The sequence below is a fragment of the Salvia miltiorrhiza genome, chromosome 5 (assembly GCF_028751815.1).
Source record: "Salvia miltiorrhiza cultivar Shanhuang (shh) chromosome 5, IMPLAD_Smil_shh, whole genome shotgun sequence".
Classification (NCBI taxonomy): domain Eukaryota; kingdom Viridiplantae; phylum Streptophyta; class Magnoliopsida; order Lamiales; family Lamiaceae; genus Salvia; species Salvia miltiorrhiza.
In genome coordinates, this window is record NC_080391.1 from 3,588,538 (window position 1) to 3,608,652 (window position 20,115).

The window sequence follows — 20,115 nt, forward strand, 5'->3', positions numbered from 1 at the left end:
TTGTATTCATTTATTAAATATATAATTAATCAATAAATGTAATTATTAAATTGTATTTGCATGCATAAAAATATTATAATCACCTTTCTAGTAACAACAATGTACATTATTAATGTATATACCACATAAATCATAATTCTAAAATTAGATTTTCTTAAATTAAATTAAATTAAATTAATAATAAAAAATAACAACAACAACAACAGTACTAGCTAGTAATAATAAAATAATAAATAACGTAGTAAAAATACCTACACCAAAAATTCTAGAAAATCTCTCTATAAATAACATTCTAAGTATAGTTCAAACCTCTACTATTAGTTTCACGTGATATAAATTGACCTTAACTTTTATTAATCGTCATCGTTTGAGACAAACTAATGAAAGTTGCCGACAAACTAAATGACACAGACAAATTTCACTCAATTACAATATTACATCATTTAAAACTATAATACAAAATTATTTATAAGTAGTTACATAAAAAATAATAATCAAATATTTATTCTCAAATTTCAAACCAACAATTACTTAAAATCTACCCCCCAAAATTCTCGGCCCAACTGCCCACAATAGTCCAATTAAGAAAATGTTGAATAGTCCATACTAATTAAACAATTTTGGGCCCATTTTATGGGCCCATAACTTAAAAAAGGGAAAAGATTTTGGCTTCCAATTCAAAATTAAACAAACTAAAAAAGCCCAAACAACATTCTGTCTTTTCTTCTTGCTATCGTCTCTGCCGCTCTTTCTCACTCTCTCTCTCTGCCGTTATCTCTCTTCGCCGCCGCCGCCGCTCCCACCTTCTCCGATAGCCCGTGGCCACGGCCTCGCCGCCTCGGAGCTCTCCAGCAAACAGCAGTAGTTCGCGACCTCGTCTAGCATTCCCCGTCACCTTCAACCTCGGCGCCTCCGTCCGGTGACTCCGTAGAACCAGGTTTCGACGCCAAATTCCAAACAGCTGGTAAGGCGGCAGGCTATTTAAGTGTTTTGTTAATTTGATTTTTTGATTTTTTTTTTTCCGCCTTACTGCTGAAGTTGTCGCCGAAGATTTTGGAATATTAATTGTTGTATTTGGCTAGTAATCAGTTAAGGCAGGTAAGGCGGCTGCTATTTGGTCTTAGTTGCTGGAATATTAATTTGTGAAGAATTTATTTGCTGCGTTATAGTTGCTGTTGAATTTATATCTTTAATTATAGTTGCTGTTGCAATTGAATTATAGTTGCCTGTTGGAATTTATATTAAGATATCGTTTTTTTTTTGTCGGAACAGCTACAGGTTGAGTTTGGATAGACAATGCAGAGCCTGAATGCTTTATTTGAAAGCTCAGCAGCAATCACGTCAGCTGCAACTTCATTAGCTTTCTTGAATCCTAACAAAGCTGCAGTTTACAGGAGCACTTTTGTTCCAACGAACATCGGCATGAAGGCGTTGAGGAACACAGCGCTTAGAGCTTCTTCGGCTCATTGTAGAGCTTCTTTGGAAGTTCAAGATTCGTCTCCTGGGTAATGCAGTATTGAATTTATTCTCTTTTTTCAGTTTTGATGCATTTGTTGTTTGACTATTGATTAGAAGTTGAAAGGATTTTCCAAATGTTTGTTTTTTTGGGGGGGAGCAAGATGTAAACCTGGGCTCTGGGGTTTGTTTGGTGTAATTGGAATTGGAGTTTTTTCCAATACGGTTGATCAGATAGGTACTTTTGTTTTTCAAGCTTAAAGTAAGGTTTTTGTTGAATGCAAAATTTAGTTTTTCTTGTGGGATGCTAGCTTCTCACTGTCAGGATGATTGGAATGACATGTAACTGTGGTCATAAAAATATTATTGGTTCTAATATTAAGAAAAAGTCTTGATTAGTTAAATGTCTGTTCTGTGATATGTGATATGCTATTACAATTTGAAGGACTATTGCGTTTACCATTCAAAGTACGGCTAATTTAATTTGCACTATATTTCATTTCACTAGCACTGAGGTACCAGTCCATGGGTTGTCGGAAACAGTTGTGGGCATTCTTGGTGGAGGGCAACTTGGTCGTATGTTATGCGAAGCAGCTTCTCAGTTGGCAATAAAGGTGGTCATACTTGATCCAATGGAGAATTGTCCAGCAAGTAACTTATGCCATTATCATATGGTGGGAAGTTATGATGATAGTGCTACAGTTGAAGCATTTGCCAAGATGTGGGTTTGTACATTGTTTTGCTTTTGATGTGAAAGTAAAGTTTCATATACTAATTTGGATGAAGTTCGTATTGTAGATGTGGAGTGTTAACTGTTGAAATTGAGCATGTTGATGCTGCAACTCTGGAGAAGCTTGAGGAACAAGGCGTTGATTGCCAGCCTAAAGCTTCGACAATTCGAATCATCCAGGTTTTGTTCTCCTCTTAGGACCATAGACAGTGTAGCTGTAACTAAAATTATGGGTTTCTGCTCGCAGTTGCTGGTCCTATTCTCTGTGATAACTTATACTTTGTGTATCATGTCTATGAGCAGGATAAGTACCTTCAGAAGGTCCATTTTTCTGAACATTCAATTCCACTGCCTGAGTTCATGCAGGTAATTGACATCAGCAGATAAGTTGCACACCAAAATTTAAGTTGAAATGTTGAATATTAACTTTAAAAAAATAAAAATAAGTTACTGCTTGCCAACAAAATAATTGTACCAAGAAAAATATCTGTGCAGATAGATGATCTTGAAGGCTCTAAAAGAGCGGCAGAACTATTTGGTTATCCTCTTATGATTAAGAGCAAAAGGCTGGCTTATGATGGACGAGGCAATGCTGTTGCTAAAAACGAAGATGAGATATCTTCGGCAGTAAATGGTATCCAAGATGTATTGTGAAATGCTTAATTTTCTCTTCCTTCACGAATTAAAATGTTCTGTGTCTATGTGGTTTTTATTTTATGGTTTGTATAATCAGTAGCTAGCTTTTATTTCTTTGCCTACTAGTGGAGAATGTTTTAGTCTTAGATAACATGAATGGTGAATAGAAGGATGTTTGGAGTTTTATTGATGGAGCAAGCCAAGGTTATAATAGTTAGGCCGCATTATGATAATATTATGAATCTGATATACCTATTACAGAGACTGCATCCGTGAATCAGGACATGAAGCTTGTCTCAATCAAAACTCTTGAACTCTCAGTTTAAGAAAATAATAGACAAATGCATCAATATTACACGTTGAAACTTAGATGAAACTGCAGGTAGACTATTGTGGAACAGGGCATCTTAAATGCAATATAGTACATATTGGGAAGACAAACAAAAATTAGGAATTTCATTCATAGAACTGTTGAATGGAGTTACACTTTTTTTTTTGCTGATAATTATATTGAATTGGGTTGTTATCATTTTCAGCCCTTGGAGGATATGCTCGTGGTCTATATGTCGAGAAATGGGCACCATTTGTAAAGGTTAGCTTACGTGCAGCTTCTTTCAACTAACATACCCTTGTTTCTTGTACACAATAACTTCATTACTTCTTTTGTTATATAATTCACTGCAAGACTGCAAATGTGTTTTAATTTTCTAGTTTTTTTTCTCTCCGTGAATGCTTTTTATGATTGCACAAGCTCTGTAAACCAAAAAAAAAAAAGGTACAAATTTTGCTACAAGAAATTGTAGGTAATGTTGAATTGTTGATGAATGCTAGAAATAAGTGGCATCTCCAGGATGGAAAATTTAACCACATTCTATTTTTATATGCGAGATTAGAATTTTAGGGGGACCTAATTTAACTACATATTTGCTTTTATAACATCGATTGAACTATCTTATTCTGTCTGTGTACTTTCTTAGAGATGTTACATGGTGTTATGAATCAATAACTATTGAATAGCAATCAATTCGCGGAAAATCAACTTGAAGAACACAACATGCATATCAAATTCTAAAACCTAATTTGCATGAAATATAACGATGAACTCGAGATTTTACGGGTTCGATCTGTGATGGATCTACGTCCACGGGCAGGTAAACGAGCTATTCTATCAATCAAGGAAACAACAAGAACATTTAGCAAATCCAATCTGCTTTACAAGAACAAACACTCGAGCCATGCATCAATGGCTACTCACTGATCTCTCTTTTCTAGTATCTCTATCTTCTCACTCAATACAATGAATAAGAAAAAAACAAATCTCTCTCAACTAAAGATGATACTGCTCGCATATATACAACTACAAAGTAATGAATTCAGCTGTCATCTTCTCGTGAAGGCTGAGAATAAGAGTTAATTATGAGCTAATTAACTTCCTTCCATAAGTCCCTCAACTTCCACTTAATTATTCTAGAGTCCTTGTACTTCTTGTAAATAGCTATGCAGTCACTTCTCAACACATGGCTTAGAATTTTTTGGGAAAAATGATTAAATTCTTTATGTTCACCCAACACAGGAGCTTTCTGTTGTTGTGGCAAGAGGGAAAGATGGTTCTGTTCTATGCTATCCTGTTGTCGAAACTATCCACAGGCGAGCTAGTTTTTCTATTTTGATGTCCTTTTCTCATTATTTTATTAATTTGTATGTTCATTTTGGTACGATTACTGGGCAAACTTTACTAGTTACTTTTCCATTCTTCTTACGGCTTCGCATGCAGGGAGAACATCTGTCATATTGTTAAATCACCTGCCAATGTATCTTGGAAGATTCTGAAACTTGCAACAGAAGTTGCTTACAGAGCTGTGAGTTCATTGGAAGGTGCTGGTATTTTTGCAGTCGAGTTGTTTTTGACAGCTGATGGTCAGGTTGTACATTGATCTTCCATGTGCACCGGATACTTATCTTGAGTGAACGTCTAGACGATTCCATTTTGTAATTATCCTTCATTCTCCTCAGATCTTGCTGAATGAAGTGGCTCCCAGACCTCACAATAGTGGACATCATACGATTGAGTCTTGTTTTACTTCACAATATGAGCAGCATCTAAGGGCTGTTATTGGACTTCCACTAGGTGATCCATCAATGAAGGCTCCAGCCTCTATCATGTATAATATACTTGGTGAAGATGAGGTAATTCTACTCTTCCAGGAGACGTGTTTATAGTGATCGACTGCTCTCTGCCTGATATTTAAAGATTTACTCTAAAGATCGAACAACAATGTCTCGAACATGTTTATCATCATATTCTACTGCATTACAAATGCAAGTTCGTTGACGAAACAAAAAAAGTATGATGAGAAACTGACGCACTAGGTTGTTTTGGTGTGCATTACAACTGTTCTATTATCTGGAGATTGTAATACAGTTTTTGGTGGATGATCAGATAACTCTTGATCGTAAGATATATTTTGTTAGCAATGGATCAGGTGCTAATTTGTACAATAATGTTAAAATATCAGAATACTCCACAATGCTTAGGCTGTCGGCTCCACCTGCATTATTAGTTTTAGAGGTCTTTACGTGTCCTGCTTACCAAATTTGGTCGCAGGGAGAAGCTGGTTTTCTTCTTGCTAATCAACTTATTGGAAAGGCCTTGAGGATTCCCGGCGCCACAGTCCACTGGTATGACAAACCAGGTTGGTTACATTACAGCAAGATTTGCACATTGCATACTCATGTTTTGCCCCTACATTTATTATAGTAACATTTCATTATTTCAACTTTTAGAGATGAGGAAACAAAGAAAGATGGGCCACATCACTCTTGTTGGCTCTTCTATGGGCCTTCTTGAAAGACGATTGCAATCCATGTTAGCAGATGAAACAAAAGAAGACCAACCTGAAGGTCAGTTTCACTACTTAGCATGCATGTTTTTTGGGTGGTGATTTTTGTGTATAATTAATAATTCTTGCTACTGCAGCTACTCCTCGTGTTGGAATTATAATGGGATCTGATTCTGACCTCCCTGTCATGAAGGACGCTGCTAAGATTTTAAGAGAGTTTAATGTGCCAGCTGAGGTTAATTACATAATTATCTCCCTTCTTTGGCTTCTTGTGCTGGCTTAAAGACGATTTTCTTCATAATATAGAATATAGATGCATTTTTCTTTCTCTAAATGAATGTTTGTTTACAGGTAAGAATAGTCTCAGCACACCGGACCCCTGAAATGATGTTTTCCTATGCTTCGTCTGCTCGCGAGCGTGGTATCCAGGTCATCATTGCAGGTGCTGGAGGTGCCGCTCACTTGCCAGGTATGTTTTGTTTGAGAACGATGTTCTTGTATATATATATATATATATATATATCAGTGTGTGCGCTCTGTGACATTGTGCATTCAATTAGGCATGGTAGCTGCTTTGACCCCCTTGCCTGTAATTGGTGTTCCCGTCCGTGCATCTACATTAGATGGACTAGACTCTCTCTTGTCCATTGTTCAGGTATAACTTTTTGCATCTTTCTGGTCAGCTTCTTCACAGAAGTAACCTTAGTTTTTCGAAAAATCAAATCATGTTTTTATATCTGATCTATCACGGAGATTGGTGCTTGTGATTGTATTTTTCATTCGAAAAGGCTATTATGTCTTGTCCATTTTTTCAGATGCCAAGGGGAGTCCCAGTGGCCACAGTAGCAATAAACAATGCAACTAATGCTGGTTTGCTAGCAGTAAGGTTACTAGGAATTAGTGACTTCGATTTGCAAGCAAGGTGGGTCTATCTCGTCTCTTCTAAACGTTAATGTTCCCCTTGTTCCCTTTCCTAACCCAGCCCAAGTTTCGTGTCTGTCGTTTACTGATATAGAGTGGCTTATTCCATCCTTACAGGATGGCCCAATACCAAGAAGATAGAAGAGATGAAGTTTTGGTCAAGGATGATAAGCTGGAAAAAGGTGGCTGGGAGGCCTACCTGAATTCATGAGGATCTCAACATCGATATTTCCGATTACTTTTCTTCCGAGCTAGCCTACCAAGTAGGTAGCAGCGACGTACAATTCTTGTGAAACGAAGCCTTGCTCGAAAATGCAGTCTCAACCAATCCCTGTGGATACATGTCAACAAATGTTTTAAGGTTAGATATCAAATACAGGGGTGTGTGTGTGTGTGTGTTTCCCCTTCCATCACTTAATATCTTGTATTAGCTTGCACAGATAAAGACACCTTCATCACTTAACATCTTGTTGCTTGCAGATAAAGTAGATTCTGTGGCTATTTGCCTAAAGATGCAATGCTGTGGACATTCAAGTGAACCTATTTTCCAGCAAGTTTCACTTAAAGAGATTGTATTGTTATGTGTGTGTGTGTGTGTGTATTATTATTACATTATAGATTGAAATGTGACTAATAATTTGGAGTCTGTAGCCCAGATAGGCTACTTGTGGGTTCCATTTATTTGTAGGGGCCGCATTTTATTCTGAACTACTATTTTCTAGTTATAACATTGGTATGCTTTCTTTAGTATTGGGCTACAATTCATACGATTACAGCTATGATGATAATATGAATACAAATGAATTATTCCGGAAAATATAAATAGCTTGTTTGTTTTGTAATTTGTATATATAGAAATATTATGTTCTATATTTGATGTAAATTGAAGTGAATTATTTTACACTACATAATATTAAAACTATAAAAGGTGGTTGAACTCCAGATTTCATTATTTTATAATATTAAAATTATAAAAGGTAGTTGAACTCCAGATTTCATTATTTTAACTCGTATAAAATCCATAATTTAGTCTTCATTTTAATCTTAGTACCAAAATCTGGATCCAAACTCATCCCCTAACATATTTTAGACGTTTTTTGGGCAGAGAATTTAGCTAAAAAATAATAATCTAATCGAACAAAACTAATGAACTCATGGTATAATAAAAAGTTTCCCTAATATAAATTTAGTAGTATCAATTTTGAATATTTTTTCTGTTTAATTTAAGTGTATATAGATAGTTTCCTCAAAAAAGCGAAGTCAACACTGTGCGCGCGAGAGAGGGAGAGGAATATGCGATTTTCACAAAGCAAATTAAAAAATAAAAACCGAAATCTTTGAATACTAATCACAAATTCACAACCACACACACACTGAAGTACTCAGTCTACTGTAGAGAGAGAGAGAGAGCGATGGGGGCGCTGACGACGGCGTTGATAGCTATAGCGGCGGTGGCGCTGGGATGGTGTACGATCGAGATCGCGTGCAAACCCTGTCTCGAGAAAGGCCGCGAAGCCATAGATCGCAACCTCAACCCCGATTACGACCCCGACGACGACGCCGACACCGACACCACCGCCGCCCTTCACGCCCCACTCAATCCCGATAATGCTGAAGCTGCCGCCGCCGCCGCCGCCGCTTCCTCCACCGTCGCGAAGTCCGTTTGAGTCAGCCAGAAATTTAGGGATCTGATCGACGATACTATTGTGCGTTTAATTTTTTCCTAATTAACTCCGCCTTAGAATTATTTTAATTTGTTTCTTCTTCTTGCTTAAAATATTGCCGCTGTGTGTTGTTTCCTCTGATTAATTCTGCTGCTATGCTTGTTAGATGCTACATTGATTTAAGTGTCAAGTAATTTAATAAAAATTTATAATCCTCCCAAATATTCAATCTAATTTAAGTAAGGCTTTCTATAATAGTACTCCATCCGTCCCGGTTTTTGGAATCCAGTTGAGAACGGCACAGGTTTAAATAAAGTGATTCATGTGTTGTGAATGAAATAAGGGTCCCACATTTTATATGAGAGTTAAAATAATTAAAGTGGAGTAAGGGCTCCACCTGCTTTTATAAAAAATAGAAATGAATACTAAAATGTGGGACGGCAAAAAAAGAAAAATTGGATACTAAAAGTTGGGACTGAGGGAGTAATTCAGTATTGCTGATGCAGTGAAAGACATCAAACCAGGGAGAGTTGTATCAACTCAATATACAAATACAAAAACAAACATAAAATTTGAAAAATTATGATGTGTGTATCTTATCAACTGAACTTGATATACAACTCTATGCCATTTCCTTATTTAAAAATGCATATCAGCATTTATAATAACAACCCATCTCACAAACTTAGTCCTCTACTCCCTTCGTCCCACAAAGCGTGACCCAATTTCTTTTTTGATTTGTCTCACGAAACTTGATCTATTTCTAAAAATAGCAAAAAATTTACTCATTATTCACTTTTTCACCTATCATATTTAACACATAAAATATCAATTTCTTAATTCTCGTACCCAAAAGAACTGGATCATGCTTCATGGGATGGAGGGAGTATATCTTTTTGGGATTTTTCATATTATAGCCCACTTTTTTTTATTTCGAATAGTCTTAAAACTTTCTTTTTACTAAAATAACTTTATCTGATATTTGTGTAATAAATAAGGGTAAAAATTAAAAATTACTTATATTTTTCAAGAACGTTAAATATTTTTTTAAGAAGTGTGAATAGTCTTAAAACTTTCTTTTTACTAAAATAACTTTATCTGATATTTGTGAAGTAATAAATAAGGGTAAAAATTAACAATTACTTATATTTTTCAAGAACATTAAATATTTTTTTAAGAAGTGTGAAAAATAGATGTGGACTATTTCGACGAGACAAAAAAATATACTCCTTCCGTCCCATATATATGGGTTGATTGGAAATCATACAAGGATTAAGAAAAAATATTGAAAATGAAAATATACAAGTAAACTTTTCAATGTACCCATATTTAGTATTTAGTATACAAGTAAACAAGAATTGTGACAGTGAGGGCCTTGCCAAGGGTCTTTCGGGTCCGAATATTCTCGAGTCGAGTATGAAACTTGTCCAACACTCGGTTTATGATCCTCCTATTCAGCAGGAATCCCATTCTACTGAAGCCATTGACCACTCTGAAACTCCGGAAAGGAATTATGTGGAGTCACAGGAAGAGGAGGATGATATAGAGGTGGTTTTCGATGAGCAGGAGCATGAGAGGACACACTCTGTAGTAGATACTATAACTGTGATGGAAGATAGAGTTTTTTCGACATCTCCGGTGGCTGATACCACGCGGTCTTCGGCTGAAAATGTTTCAGCTGGGGAACATTCTGGAATTATTATGGAAGAGAGGTCACCGACGGATTTCTCGCGGGCTGATACGTCTCAGGTGGAGAATACTCATACTCCGTCAGTTGGTAATGGGAGTCATGAATTCATAACTAGAGGCCGAGGGCGTCCGAAGGGGACCACCAAGAAGGGGAAGGTTTCAGACTCCTCTATCAAACACCGGCTCCGGCGTATAATCAAGAATGGTATGGATCTTCAAAAAGGCCGTGTTGCTGGGGCAGTGCTGCAGGGAGCCGTTCTGGACACCCCGTCGCCGATGAAGTTTCTGGAAAAAGTGCAACACGCTCAGTCTAGCGGCGCGATTATACAGAATTTTGTGATACACCCTCACTCCGATGCAGCTCGAGCTATGTCGGCCGTGGCTAGAGGGACCCATTCTCCTACTGACACTGCTCGTCCTAAAGAAAGATGGGCAGATATGTTGGACGATGAAGATTCTTTGGATGAGGACGTTCCATTAGATTTTTGATTCGTCCTGTTTTGCTTTGTTTTTTTTCTTTCTTTTTTAATAAAATTTCTATTTCAGCAGAACTCATTTTTTTTTAAGTTAGTGGGAAAACATCGCCGCCAAACGGAATTGAACCCAATACCTCTCACAAAAGAGAGTCTTTGGGTGCCTCAGCTGTGCCACTAGAGCAAGGCCTAATCGGTATTTAGTGCTGAATTAAATTTAGCATAGATTAAAAAATTAAATAGGATATAATAGTAAATAAATGAACATTTTTTTTTATAAAAATAACTTTATATATTTGAAAAATTCAAAAAAAAAAACAAAACAAATTCATACAAATGAAACGGGGGAAATATGTTTTAAATTATATATTAAATGATACTAGTTATATAATTGTATGCCCACAAAAAAAAATGCTTGATAATGATTGGACCAACAGACTTAAATGGGCAAGTCAAGAAGTTGAATTAGGGTCTTAATGATATGGCAGTATTAGGCAGTAGTAAATTGGGCTTTACACATGCCCCGGCTTATACGACTTCGTAAATAAATGGATTATGTGCCTTTAAATACATGAACTTTAGATATATTTAAATTTTTTGTATGATGTTTATGTGACAATACTTGAATCAAAATAATGGCATTCTGCTTTTGAAATATATTTAAAAATAGGTTATTGGTACCTAAATAAATAAAGTTTTGGTTCATTTTAATTTTTTCCACGATATTTAAAAATTGTCAAAAAATACTCAAACTTAACTATTTATAATTTTCCCACTATTTGAATTTCTATCAAAATTGATCTGACATGGAATTGATATGGAACCACTCAAATCAAGACTACAACGTTTTGATTCTCAAATACATTTTAAAAAGTTAAAAATAAATTTTAAAATCCATGTCACCCGCTGATCCTTCTTCATTTATGTTACCAAATGAAGAATCTAGCTTTTGAGGTACATTCATGGAAGTGAACAAAAGAGAAAAGCATCTCCATCACCATCCAACATCACCATAAGAGAGAGAGAGATCCATGGTCTCTGCAAAATCTAGAATAGGTTTTTGAGAGAGAGAGAGAGAGTTTATGCGTTTGTGTGAAAGGGGCGATGATTTTGTGTATGTTCGGGCGATAGAATGAGAGAGGAGAGTGAAGTCGCTTTACATTTTTTATTCTTAATATATTTAAGGAGTAAAATGACTTTGTTTTGATTCGAGTGGTGTCATGTCCGATTCAATTTTGATTAAAATTCGAATTGTGAGAAAATTATAACAATGTTAAAGTTTTTATATTTTATAACAACTTTCAAAATTTGTGAGAAAAAGAATAAAATGAGACTAAATTAAGTTCTTGTATCTAGGCTCCAATAAATTATTTTTTAAATATACTAGTACGTCTTTCCGCGCAATGCACGAGTCATGATATATTTTAATAAGTTTAAAATAATAAATAATATGTAAAAATATCAAAATATCATTATTTGTGGGTTAGATTAATTGACTCTTATAATAAATATTATGTAAAAATATCAAAATAATTATTCTTATAATTTTGCTTTTATAATAATAATAATAATAATAATAATAATAATAATAATAATAATAATAATAATAATAATAATAATAATAATAATAATAATAATAATAATAATAATAATGGAAAATTACGAACCTTCTTAGTCGTGAATTGACTCTGTTTCGTCTACAATTCTCAACCAAATGCTTCTTAGTTGTGAATTAATTGACCCTATTATGTCTATAATTCACAATTACAAAAATTCTTAGTCATTAATTATTTTTCAATTTTTTTTTAATTTTATTTTTATGACTATTTTTTATCTTTATAATAGTAAAATAGGGAGTGGACTAAAATAAAATACATCTTAAAATAAAAAATAGGAATTATTTTCAGCCCTTAGATCATCAAGATCTACGGTTGATTTATCACTTTGTTGGATGAATTCATGGTCATGAGTTTGAATTTTATAGATAACAAAAATTATAATTTTCAAAATCTATATATTTACACAGTAAATTCATACGTGTTATACATAAAATTCATATAATTTTATTTATTTATATTTTATTATATTTTAAGATGTGTTTATAGCTAGCTCAGCTCACCCAATAAAATAGATACTAAGTATTTTATAAATTAGGCCAATTTTATAGATCCTTTCCGCACCTTCACTAGTTGGATAAGGTTATTTTCTCTTTAGATTGATGATTCCAAATAAATAGAAACTACTAGATCTAGAAAATTTGTACAAGTCATCGTTCACTCTTCTTTTGGGCAAGCAAGTAGAACTTTCAAATATTATTACTTTACAAGTCACCATATTCCATGTTTGCGATCGAATCTTTTAAAAAACTTTATATAGATATGTTATGATAAAAAAAAATATTGCTTAAATGATATTCCATTCATATTTAAACAAGTGTCATATGAAATAAAACTATATTTATTAAAAAAGAGTATAATTTTATATGTATACCCTTAATTATATTTTCTAATTTTTAGATGTAGTGGAGAAGAAATGAATTAATTATAATATTAAAGACATGAGTACAATTGGAAGTTTAGCTTAATTTTATTCTAAAATTTTACATTATGACACTTGTTTAAAGATGAAGGGAGTAGTAAAACACTTTCAATGATTGAATTGATTAATAAATTGATTTGGTAATAGAGCAATTCCATGTTTAAAACACTTGTTTACCTCATTTTTAGTTGATTTTGGGGCGTGTTTTTTAGCATGGATGGCCCATATTTTTTCCATCTTATGCTACGTTTGGTGGCTTTTGTATGTTTTACTGTCGGGTAATTTTAAACACAGCCCCCAATTTTCTCACTATAGCCCCTTAATAATAATAATAATAATAATAATAATAATAATAATAATAATAATAATAATAATAATTATAATTTTACAATTATAGCCCCCATTTAAAGTTTATGATAAATTAATAAGTTTTTAAAAATTAATCTGCGTACAATCTCTTAACAGATAAATCACGTATAACCTCATCCTGATTCTTAAATAACCCTAATAATTCCATCACCATAGCCCCCAACTCAAAATTTTAAGTAAAAAAAAAAACGCACAGACGCAGACACAGAAAGAAGAAGACGCAGGAAGGCATAAGGAAGAACAAAGTTCAACGTCATCTTCATTTAGTTTATCTTGAGATTTGACGATATTTTGCCTTTTAAGATGCATAATTTAAATGAGAGTTATGAACACGAAAAAAGTCATATATTGGAGGTATGTATAATTTTTTTTTTCCCAATCAATTTAGTATATCATCAGAGACGTGATCATGATTTGATTTTCTACTTAATAAGATCAAAAATATAAAAATGGTGTGTGATTTGTGTTATAGCAGGGGAAGTTTTTTCCTTAACTTTTATGGTGCTTGTTAATGGTTTTCTTTACTTTTAATTTATGGAGGAGTTCTGGAAATTTTATTCTCACTATAAACATCCTTCGTATCCAAATAAAGTCTATAGGGCTAAGTTCTTCGTATCTAAATTCTTCACCTACAAGTTGTAATAATAGAGTCTCTTCTGTATTTCAAAAGGCAAGATGCCAATTGGCAGATTAAATATTTTTTGCTTTTTTGGATGTTATATATTGAAGACACTAAAAAAGTTCAACTATTTGTTTTATGGTAATGCAAGGTTTGTTCTTAGCTCTCTTAGCCTCGAACTGATCAGACAAGGTCTTCTCCCTAGCCTTCTCAGCCTTAGACTTGTGGATGCTCTCCTTGACAACACGTTTATTCTTGAAAACTTTACACTTGAGCTTTTGAGTTTGTGTGAAAAAAAGCAGTAAAGAGAAATGAGCTTAGTCTGCTGCTGCTGCTTACCAGAATTTTGTATATTCTTCCTGCTCTGCTGTCTTCAAAACTCTTTATAAATTTTTAGATTTTGCTTCTTTATAACATCTCAGCTCTTCCAAAAGCATTTCATCATTCAAATTGTTACCATGTTTTAGTCCAAACACTTGCATTTTCGGTAAATATATATCCATCCAATCAAAAGCAAGATTTCATAAAACAAATCACATAAACGTGAGTAAGATTGCTTAAGGGGTCGAGATTCATCATACAAGTTAGATTCCCTAAAAACACATTGTTTTTATTGTCTATAATCTATATATTTCCAATCATATTATTATTCAAGAAGCAGCTACACCAGTATATCACAAAAAACCAACTGAAATAGATGCTGGAGACACTACTAATAGATAAACAAGAGCCTACTTATAAGATAAGGGCACCAAAGTGGGCTAAATTAATCATATGTTGTATGTTCAATGTTGTGAAAAGCTTAAGCTACATCTGCGATACGCATCTCCAATGAATCAGCTTCATCTCCGTCAGCAACAGGGGACTTATAACCTTAAAAAAATTCCTGCAAGAACATAACAGTTTCTGTGAGAGATTGAACTAGCTATTTGTCGAGAGAAATTGGAGGGGAAGGAAGATGCTCGATATCATCGATGATATGCATAAGAGAAACTAAGGCTGCATAGGCCGCCATGATTGAAGGGAAAACAGTGTATATTTTTCTGAGAATTTCGGACAAGAATTTGATAGAATCTTAGTTCACTTCAGCAAAAACTATGTATAAGTTACAGTGGCTATATCTCACATTATTGCCAACAGCTAAGATAAAATATATAAGTTGGCCCTACAGTTTACTAGTCGTTGACGTCGTCTAGTTACTCTTTTTGATAGAACAGTTAAATAATAAAGGTGCTAAAGACTTTAATTTCATTCTTTTTAATGATATCAAGTTTTGAATTTTCACAAGAACCGACTTTATGTTATCCAACTTGAGGCAGATTATGTGCACCAAACATGTATATTACTGGGCTAGCTGTGGTAAAATATTGGTTATACCTGTTGGTTATCCTTGACATCATCTAATGATACGCAGCAGAATATACATTCAAGGATTAGATCTAGATTTACAATTGATTCATGTGTAGAGATTACAAACGTACACAACAATAAAATTAACTTACTCGTTGTGTAGTAAACATGCGTCTCGATTCCTGCGAATTGAATCCACCACTAGAGGTATCCACGTGTATGTCGATTTGATGCAGGAACAATTCCCAGTGCATGTTTCAATCTTCGACAGCTAGGAAATCTCCGATTGAAACCATAGTACTCTCTAGGTGTTTTCTCTTCTAATGTTTTTCGTATATTTTCATATTCGATTCGTAAGACCAAGCTCCCTTATTTATAAGCGAAGAAGACAATTCTAAATTGTCTTGTCTTCCTTAGTCAACAATTACGACTAAGGAATTCACACTTGAGTCAACAATTACGACTAAGGAATTCACACTTGAACTGTCTTACTTAGTATTAGAATATATCAAATATATCCTAATCTAGTCCATAATATCTTTCAATACCAAGATCATCAAACATGTATATTACTTTGAGCGCCTGAATTTCCTCCTTAGTCAATGGCTCCCCACGAATCTCCTCTCTGGAGCTCACATGCTTGGGCCTAGAACCGGGAAGATATGGTCCGGGCGCCTGGACCGGCTTCGCGCCATTTTATGAGTCGGCGACAGCTTAAGCGAATCGAACTCCGGCAGCTTCTTCTTGCTGGGCGGCAGCGGCCTCCGCCCCAGACACGGCTTCGCCATCGTTTCGGGCCCAAATAGGGACACCAACGGCTCCCGCAATTCACCGGATTCACCTTCGGCGTCTCTGTGTAACTATACTGACACAGAAATGGTCAAGGGAGAATCGAATCATTTTCCGAGGCGAAGCTCGTCTTCTATCTCTTTCTGGGACCTCTGGCGCCCGATGAAATTCTGTGTGGCGTTGTTCCACCGGTAGAAGCATATTTCGGTAGTCGGCCGGTGGGGCTGGGCCCGGACCGGCGGCGGCGAAAGAAATTAATTCTTGCTGGTGAAATCAAAGTTTCGATTAGGACTGAAAATATGTTATGTAAATGTTCTTCTTCACTTGATGTTCTTCGATGTTCTTTGAGTTGGGGGCTATAAAAAGTTATTTTAAACTATTTCAATTGGGGTTATAGTAAAAGTTTTGAGATATACGAATTCTTCTTTGAGATTAATGTTTTAAATTTTATTAATTTATCATAAATTTTAAATGGGGGCTATAAGGGTATAATTGTAAAATTATAATTAATTTTATTATTATTTTTAAAAGAGGGCTATGATGAGAAAATTGGAGGCTATGTTTAAAATTACCCTTTACTGTCTTGTAGGATGTTTTGGCGTATCTTGCAGAGTTTTGGGCTTTGGAATGATTTTAGCAGACTTCACGGCCATCGTCACCGCACGGCGCCCGTCGCTGTGCGGCGCCCTCTCTGCCCCTTCCGGCACTCGCCGCCTTCAAAGGCTCTGCGCCCGCCGTTTGCCACCGCCCGCCCGTGCACATCTGCGTAGCATGGTGGAGGAGGCGGCGGCCGTAGCCGCGTATTTTAGAGAAATTTTGAAAAAACCTACTTAAACTCATTTTTAAGGTTTCTCAACACACACTCGGGTTTTACAACCTCCGACTCAGTTTTTACAGTTTTTCTCTTAGGGTGCGTTCTCTTTGGTTGTAAATTTATCATAGGAAAAAGAATGATAAGCAAAATTTCACCCTTTAAATCTTCTTTTCTTTTCCCACATTTCCTACTTGACCCTTACTCGTTCCTCATTTACACTACAAAGGAGGGATAATATTATCACACCATTTTTGGAGGGATAATATTATCCCTCATTTGTAGTGTAAATGAGGAATGAGCAAGGGTCAAGTAGAAAATGTGGGAAAAGAAAGAAAGGATTTAAAGGGTGAAATTTTGTTCATCATTCATTTTTCCATGATAAATTTACAACCTAAGATTCCTAGTAAGAATTCAAGATTCTTAGTAAAAATTTTATAATTATAACTTAAGAATGTTAATTTGATTAGTGATTCACTCATCACTAATCTAAGATTCCTAGTAAGAATTCAAGATTCTTAGTAAGAATCTTATAATTATAACTTAAGAATGTTAATTTGATTAGTGATTCACTCATCACTCATCACTAATCTAAGATTCCTAGTAAGAATTCAAGATTCTTAGTAAGAATCTTATAATTATAACTTAAGAATGTTAATTTGATTAGTGAGATCACTCATCACTCATCACTCATCACTAATCTAAGATTCCTAGTAAGAATTCAAGATTCCTAGTAAGAATTCAAGATTCTTAGTAAGAATCTTATAATTATAACTTAAGAATGTTAATTTGATTAGTGAGATCACTCATCACTAATCTAAGATTCCTAGTAAGAATTCAAGATTCCTAGTAAGAATTCAAGATTCTTAGTAAGAATCTTATAATTATAACTTAAGAATGTTAATTTGATTAGTGAGATCACTCATCACTCATCACTAATCTAAGATTCCTAGTAAGAATCTTATAATTATAACTTAAGAATGTTAATTTGATTAGTGATTCACTCATCACTCATTAATCTATGATTCCTAGTAAGAATTTAACTAATCTAGTTTGGAATCAAGAATCTTAAGTAGAATATCTATTTATTGTGTATAAACTAGATTGATAAAAAAAGTAATAATAAATTAATAAATAAATATTTTTCCGACATAAAAATAAGGACGGAAACGAGCCCGATCCGTAATTAACAACATCTCTCAGATATCATCTCGACATATTCTAAGGTTATGGATGTATATTGTATACTGAAATAGAGTTTAAATGAATTAATAGGTACTCGATATATCAATAACACGAGTGTTCTATATTTGTGACCACTCGAAAATAACTTCAAGGTTAAGCGTGCTTGACTCAGAGCACAAGTAAGATGGGTGACCGACTGAGAAGTTCGTCTAACTTATGCAATATTGTATAAATACGAAAATAAATTATGGATATACAATAAAATAAATAAATAAAATAAATTAAAAAATATTACCGACGACAAAAAGCCGCCGGTAACCCTCCGGCAAGCATGCGTCCACCGTCAGGTGGACTTTACCGGCGGCGTTGTCGCCGCTACTAATAACCGGCGGCAACTAGCGCCGCTATTTTTTCCTAGTCCGACGATCAACACCAACGTTCACCGGCAGCGGTGCCGCCGTTATTTACCAGCGGCGGCCATATGCCTCCGCTATGGAGATCACCGACGAGAAAATTACCGGCAGCCTCTCGCCGCCGGTATTGCCACCAGTAAATGTGTTTTCGGCGGCCGCCCTATATTTAGCGGCGGGAAAAAGCCGCCGGTAATTTTGATTTTTTTTGTAGTGATAGGTGTTTTGGATTGAGTCAGTGAATATAATATTGATGACTGATACTATTTATAGTTGTGTCAAATTAAAAGATTTTTGGAAGTCAACGGCCGAGGATTTGAAGACGTTATCTTAAACGGAAATATTCAAGCCCTCGTCTATAAACACCTTATGGCATTCAACATCGTGACTACTGGAAATGTTGCCAATTTGATTCTTCAAGTGATCAAGCCTTCAAGCTTTTTTCCACGAGACTACAAAGTATTTTCCGAATAAGGGAGTCTATAGTGTAAACAATTATATGGAATTACGAGTACATACACTCCCTTAGTTCTAGACATCAAATTGTATATCCCAAGCCTAGAATAGAGCACACTTCATACCCACTGTTCTTATTATAGCAATGTGCTCATTAGTTGGAAACTCTCCTCTTGTACTTAATCACACCTTCATCCTCGATTCGGTGTTAGAGAAGAAGAAGGTTGTTTAGGAGTAAGACTAACTGAAATATGAGAATCATAGGTTAAGCCGTATGTAGTTAGACGAACTGAAATATGATAGGTATCCAACGGTTGCAATCCACATAAGTTGCAACGAATCTCTTCTATAATACAAAGTGAAGTATGTACAAGTGCATGTGCCCACGCTCGTGCTCGGACTTAGTAACTGGGCTAGCCATAAAATGGCTAACACAAAAGACCAACTAGCGTATACCATAGTATAGTTCACACTTGGTTGTTCCATTCTTTATAAATAGTTCAATACTTCTTTATTTTTTAATATGAGATAACCACATTTCTCATATTTTTTAATATATTCACAAAGTAAATTCCAAATCTACCATTTAATCTCGACAAATTCCAATGAATTTATCAAAATTATGATTTTATTGCTATTTATCTTAAAATTTCCAACAATTTTGTTAACAGTTAGAGAAGGAATTCTATATATGTTGGTAAAGAGACAACACACTCCAGTCCATTCGGATGCATATATGTTACTTTTGCTCAAATTAAATTCTAAATTATGATTAATAATCTCGAATTATGAGTTAATAAAGTCAAATGGAAAATTAAAAATCTAAATTGAAGTTTGATAATTGAGATGGCAGGGCACATAAATGTGCACAAGTTTTTGCGGTCGGGAAAACCCCGTGAAAATGCTATGCCCAAAGTTAGCAGCATATATCAAAACAGCAAAAAGGTATAAAGAAAAGAGGGATAAATTCAAAGTTCGACTTTTTTATTCTCTTTTCTTCAATTGCTTAGGTTCTCCCCTTGTGTCATCATCAACTTGGTCCCTAATAATATGCTAAAAGATATAGAATAGTAATTTTTTATTATTATTTTTTTGTTCCCATCATGAATTATAAGACACTATATATTTATATATCTCATTAATTAACTAGCCACTTATCAGTACCTAATTTATCAACATG

At 34.7% G+C, this 20,115-nt stretch overlaps 2 protein-coding genes across 2 annotated transcripts; both read left to right on the plus strand.

The window, feature by feature from the left end:
• The first annotated feature begins 694 nt into the window (after positions 1-694).
• Positions 695-7,329, plus strand: LOC130985195 (phosphoribosylaminoimidazole carboxylase, chloroplastic). Its single transcript, XM_057908025.1, has 18 exons — positions 695-964; positions 1,273-1,505; positions 1,964-2,176; positions 2,254-2,365; positions 2,489-2,551; positions 2,681-2,819; positions 3,358-3,413; positions 4,395-4,468; positions 4,596-4,743; positions 4,835-5,008; positions 5,427-5,514; positions 5,606-5,722; positions 5,799-5,896; positions 6,013-6,130; positions 6,222-6,316; positions 6,477-6,583; positions 6,700-6,943; positions 7,063-7,329. Exons 2-17 carry the CDS (start codon positions 1,297-1,299, stop codon positions 6,791-6,793), a joined length of 1,905 nt encoding a protein of 634 aa, XP_057764008.1. The 5' UTR covers positions 695-964; positions 1,273-1,296; the 3' UTR covers positions 6,794-6,943; positions 7,063-7,329.
• A 514-nt stretch (positions 7,330-7,843) lies between these two features.
• LOC130985196 (outer envelope membrane protein 7-like) lies at positions 7,844-8,391 on the plus strand. The gene has a single exon (XM_057908026.1). The coding sequence runs from the start codon at positions 7,995-7,997 to the stop codon at positions 8,247-8,249; it is 255 nt and encodes an 84-aa protein (XP_057764009.1). The 5' UTR covers positions 7,844-7,994; the 3' UTR covers positions 8,250-8,391.
• Positions 8,392-20,115: the final 11,724 nt, after the last annotated feature.